General features: G+C 40.1%; 2 protein-coding genes and 1 non-coding gene across 4 annotated transcripts in view; 2 read left to right on the forward strand and 1 right to left on the reverse strand.

Annotated features, from left to right (window-relative positions):
* LOC104714965 (U1 small nuclear ribonucleoprotein C) overlaps positions 1–473 on the forward strand; it is a 2,791-nt gene extending 2,318 nt beyond the window's left edge. Inside the window, exon 6 of one of the 2 annotated variants that reach the window (XM_010457672.2) lies at positions 117–473. In XM_010457672.2, coding sequence (XP_010455974.1) covers positions 117–283 — 167 coding nt within the window. In that variant the 3' untranslated portion in view covers positions 284–473. The remainder of the gene's footprint in view (positions 1–116) is intronic. The other variant, XM_010457671.2, reaches the window with a different exon arrangement.
* On the reverse strand, positions 540–3,589 carry LOC104738495. Its single transcript, XM_010458661.2, has 8 exons — positions 3,520–3,589; positions 3,120–3,395; positions 1,679–3,027; positions 1,316–1,582; positions 1,133–1,213; positions 937–1,048; positions 739–805; positions 540–618 (listed from the first exon to the last, which is right to left on the reverse strand). The coding sequence occupies exons 1-8, from the start codon at positions 3,587–3,589 to the stop codon at positions 603–605; spliced, it is 2,238 nt and encodes a 745-aa protein (XP_010456963.1). The 3' UTR covers positions 540–602.
* TRNAP-AGG lies at positions 3,850–3,921 on the forward strand. Its single transcript has one exon. It is a non-coding gene; the product is annotated as a tRNA-Pro (tRNA).

Raw genomic sequence — 4,541 nt, forward strand, 5'->3', positions numbered from 1 at the left:
TTGAAGTGAAATGTAATATTGTACCTTTGCAGGTTACATGCCGCCTCCAGGAGTACCACAGATGATGGCACCGCCTGGTGCTCCTCTACCTCCACCTCCACAAAACGGTATTCTGAGGCCACCAGGAATGGCTCCCTTACCAGGTCAAGGTGGCGGACCACCTCCTAATTATAATGGACCACCACCACCTCCTCCTCCTTATCATACAAATCCAGCTGCCGCACCAAGTGGTAGCTTCAACAATCCAAACCCCGGTGCTGAATCTCCTGAAAGCAATGAGTAGAGTTAGGTCTGATGAGTCATTTTTCTCTTGCCAAAAATTCTCGGAGCTCTTGTTTGACACAGTATCTTACCTTTTCTAATTCAATTTACATGAAGAGCTTTAGAATTAATGTATGTGAAATGTGTCATTTTTATGTGGGTGATTTTTGTTTCCGTAGAATGTATCTTAGAAAAGATCTTCCTTTCGGTTCTCTTGAAAAGCAAGCTGGGTTTTGTGACAGATTGAATTAAAAGGCCTCACTACATGCACCAACCAGTAGATCAGTAAGCGAACGTGTTGCTGTAAATTTTGTGACGCTTTGGTTCCTTATGTGTGCAATTTAGAAGAGACAATGCCTGCAACAACAAAGAACTGATATGAGATTTGCGTTTGACCCATTTCTACTTTTGTAGTCACACAAACTAGGATTATAATTTCAGTATTCGGTGAAATATGGTACAAGAACAATTCCAAACCTGGCATATTCCAATTTCTGAATCACGATTCCATTCAGCAATAGCTCAGAGGTGTAAACTACAGCACCTGCATTACAAGGTTTTATGGGCGAGTACAACTAATTAAACCTTATTTTTTGGAGACAAAAGAGTACAAATTAACATAAAAAGTTTTCTTTCCTAATAATTCTGAAAGTGTAAAAGTAGCATAGCTGTTACCTTGATTAATGAACGGAAGACAGACTTCTTGATCGTCTTCACAAGAAAGAATCAATAGATCTTCTGGAAAGTTTTTATCCTTTGCAGCAATTATCTCACTTATCTCCACTACCTGATAAGTAACTCATAACCATTCTGAAGAAGTGCCAAGATGTCTATATAACAAAATCTCCTAATCGAAGTGAGTTGTTCTTACCTGCCCTTGAGTCAACTTCACTAAGTCAGCAATCATACCCCTGCTTGGTTTAATGTTGGGAGTGATGCAAACTTTAAACCCCTATGAATAAATGCGAGTTATATGATCGACTTATATGATCCCGGATATTTGTGAAGGATTTTACAAAGCTCTAATAAAGGCTCAAATGAGATTAATTGTGACCTTAAGAAGCGGATGCTGCTTCGCACGGGCCAAAGATGTAAGCATGCAGAACCCGTCTTTTTCCTTTTTGCTATCCCTTAAGATGTAACGCTTCTCATCTATCAAGCATCTTGTTTGTCCACAGCTCTCCAGCCATAAAGGTGTAACAACAGGTTTACCAAGGGCTATGGCTTCCAGCATATTCCTTGTCCGAGAAAATCTATCTGCTATGAAGTGTGTTGAATCTGCTGAGGAAGATGCTGGAGAAATTCCAAGCCGAACCATGATCTATGGAAGGAAAAATGGTATATATTCCTCATAACCAGTACGGTGTATATAGTTACACTATCCAAAATTGATAAAAGGAACGGTAGGAATTAAAACCTTCTTCTGCTGCTTGATTGTCTCATCACCCAGATTCTGGCTGAATAACACTCGAACATATGCCAAGTTTCTTCGTCTCCTTAGGTCTTTCCACACGAAGTCACCTACTTTTCCAGGTCCTCCAAGCCTCGTAGTAAGCTCCTTTTGAAGGAATAACCTAGGAAAATCTTTCTTGCAAGGGCTTTCATGACTTTGGTCATATATTTTCTGTGGAGATGCATGATTTGCAACATCCACGTCAATGACTCTTGATTGGCAAGAAGAGGCTTGTCTTGTCCCACTTAATGATACACGTAACCTGCTTGCCAACTTTTTGGTTTCGTTTCTGTCTTTAACTGAACTAGCACCCCAAGATCTCCTTGCTGGGGCGTGATGACTCTGCATAAGACGCGATCTTTTGCCCCTGGGATGCCTCCATTCACATAATTTACGAAGACATGTCATAGCAGAGACATTTGTTCCGGTTCTCTCTTCCTTGGTGAATTTCCTCTTCTTCTTAGAGTTTCTATCCTTGTGTGGAGCACTAAGCGGACTACTCCAGCTATCTCTTTCAGGTCCACCCTCAATGGTGTCATTGTTCCTGCTAGGAAGATTGCTAACTTGATCCCTCATTTCTGATATCCTCCCAGGAATTGGATCTGATTCACAAGCTTCTTCTGTAGTGCAGGGAGCATACACTAAAGAACTCATTGCTTCAGCAGCAATTTGAGTGTTAATACCAATGTCAATAAAGTCTTCCTCGGGTTCTGAGTGCTCCTTTGATGCCTTATCCTGCAACTGAGCATCATTCTGTGAGACAAACATAATGCCCTGATTCAAACCCGATGCTTGTTCCATCTTGTGAGGTTTTGCAGAACTGTTCTGCATAAGTCTTTGTGTAGGATGTGTCGAGACTTTTCTATTCGCACACAGATCCATAAATCCTGTCTTAACTCCAAGATCATCATCTGCAACGTGATCTTCTTTTTTCTTGAAGCATGTAATGTTTGCACGAGTGACCAGAGAGTATTGAGGGTCACTAACATCACACTGGTCACTAGTCCAATCAAAGATACTCATTTTCCTTGCTGGACTTCTGCTCTTGATTCTTTTGGCTAGAGATTGACATCCTTTTGCAACTGATACAGGAGGTGACTTCCTTCTCCAACTATTTTCCCGTAGATCCACTGGAGACAAATTAAGATCTTTGTCCATCAGAAATTTTTCCACAAACCCAAGGGCATTTTCTTGTGATGCCTCTCCTGGTTCCTGAGAATCCAAAAAATCCAGCCCTGGACCATGACTATCAGCACTAATTCGAGAAGAACCTTTAGCTCCGGTCACAGTATCACAATTTGATTCTCGCTTTCCTTAAAAGACAGAGATACAGTAAAATTAATCAGAGTTGATACAAAGAAGAAGATAGATAGATGCATCATAACAACACAAAAGTTAAGTTTACCTATCTGACATTCGTGATCATTCGATCCATCAGACTCCAAAAGTATATCTGCAGCTTTGAGGCTTCGTTCCCGCAAACATGTTGTTAGCTCATCAGCAGCAACATCACCCGATCCTCCATCTTCATCCTCACTATCAACCACCATTTCATCGTCACCTACGAGCTCCGTATCATTGTAGAGATTTTGAAATGGGGTTTCAAGCAACGAGCTATCAAGTACTACCATTGCTTCATCAATCGGCTCAGTATCTTCAATTTCCCCATCAACCTCAAACACTAAGAGAATCCAGAAACGAAATCCGTACAATAAATCTATCAAAACCTCAAAATCTACGATAATCCGGAAGCACAAAACAGAATTCGCAAGGGAAAATAAAGGAATCGTAATCTCAAAACTCACTATGATCCGAAGAAGCTGAAGGAGACTGCGAATCGGAGGCGAAAACTTCGGTTTCTATAAAATTGACCATCGGAACTCGAAATTTCAAAGCTGTCTACGAAGAAATCGAATTCGCAAGAAGCGTTGCCCAGTTCGTGTATCAGAATCGGAGAAGAAACCCTAGAAGCTCCTCAATTGACGATGACTGGTGTATTTTTTAGTTGAGCAGATTGGCGGGAGAGAGACGAGTCGAGAGAGCTGTGCCGAGTGGTTTTGAAAAGCACAATTCTGAAAACCATGATATTTACAGTTTAGTATATAAAGTAATAACGTGAGACGAATATCAAAAATGGGCGTTTGGTCTAGTGGTATGATTCTCGCTTAGGGTGCGAGAGGTCCCGAGTTCAATTCTCGGAACGCCCCATCATCTTTTTATTTTGCTTTTTGCCGTACTTTTCATATTTCTTCTCAGTTCTTCCACAGTATTCTTCTCCCTTTAATCTTCTAATTCACCTATAATTAAGCAAAAAAAAAGGAATATATATATATATATATATATATCTTATTATATAACCTTGATGACAAAATTACTAATTAACAAGATCGTAACATGTGTGAAATATATTGATTAGATATCGAGACATGTCTAATTCAATTTACAGAATTTTATATCTTATTATATAAACCTTGATGTCAAAATTACTCATTAACAAGATCGTAACACATGTCAATTTTTTTTTTTGTCAACAAAAGATCAGCTCAAACGAGCCAATTGAGAGGAAAGTCGTTTACAAATAAAACATGGTGAGAACACGTACGCGCATGGCGTGCCAAAGCGTCCGCACTTATATTAGCAGTTCTGGAAATTAAAGATAAAGAGAAAGATGAAAACTCTTCCCTATCAATCTTGATGTCGTCAAGGTACACCGAGAAAGCTGGCCAGTCGGAAGGAGAAGACACCATCTTCACCAAGTTTGAACAGTCTGTATAGAAAGCCACATCTCTGAAATCATGACCAATCATGCAAGGGAGCGCCCAAACAA

The sequence above is a fragment of the Camelina sativa genome, chromosome 13 (assembly GCF_000633955.1).
Source record: "Camelina sativa cultivar DH55 chromosome 13, Cs, whole genome shotgun sequence".
Lineage (NCBI taxonomy): Eukaryota > Viridiplantae > Streptophyta > Magnoliopsida > Brassicales > Brassicaceae > Camelina > Camelina sativa.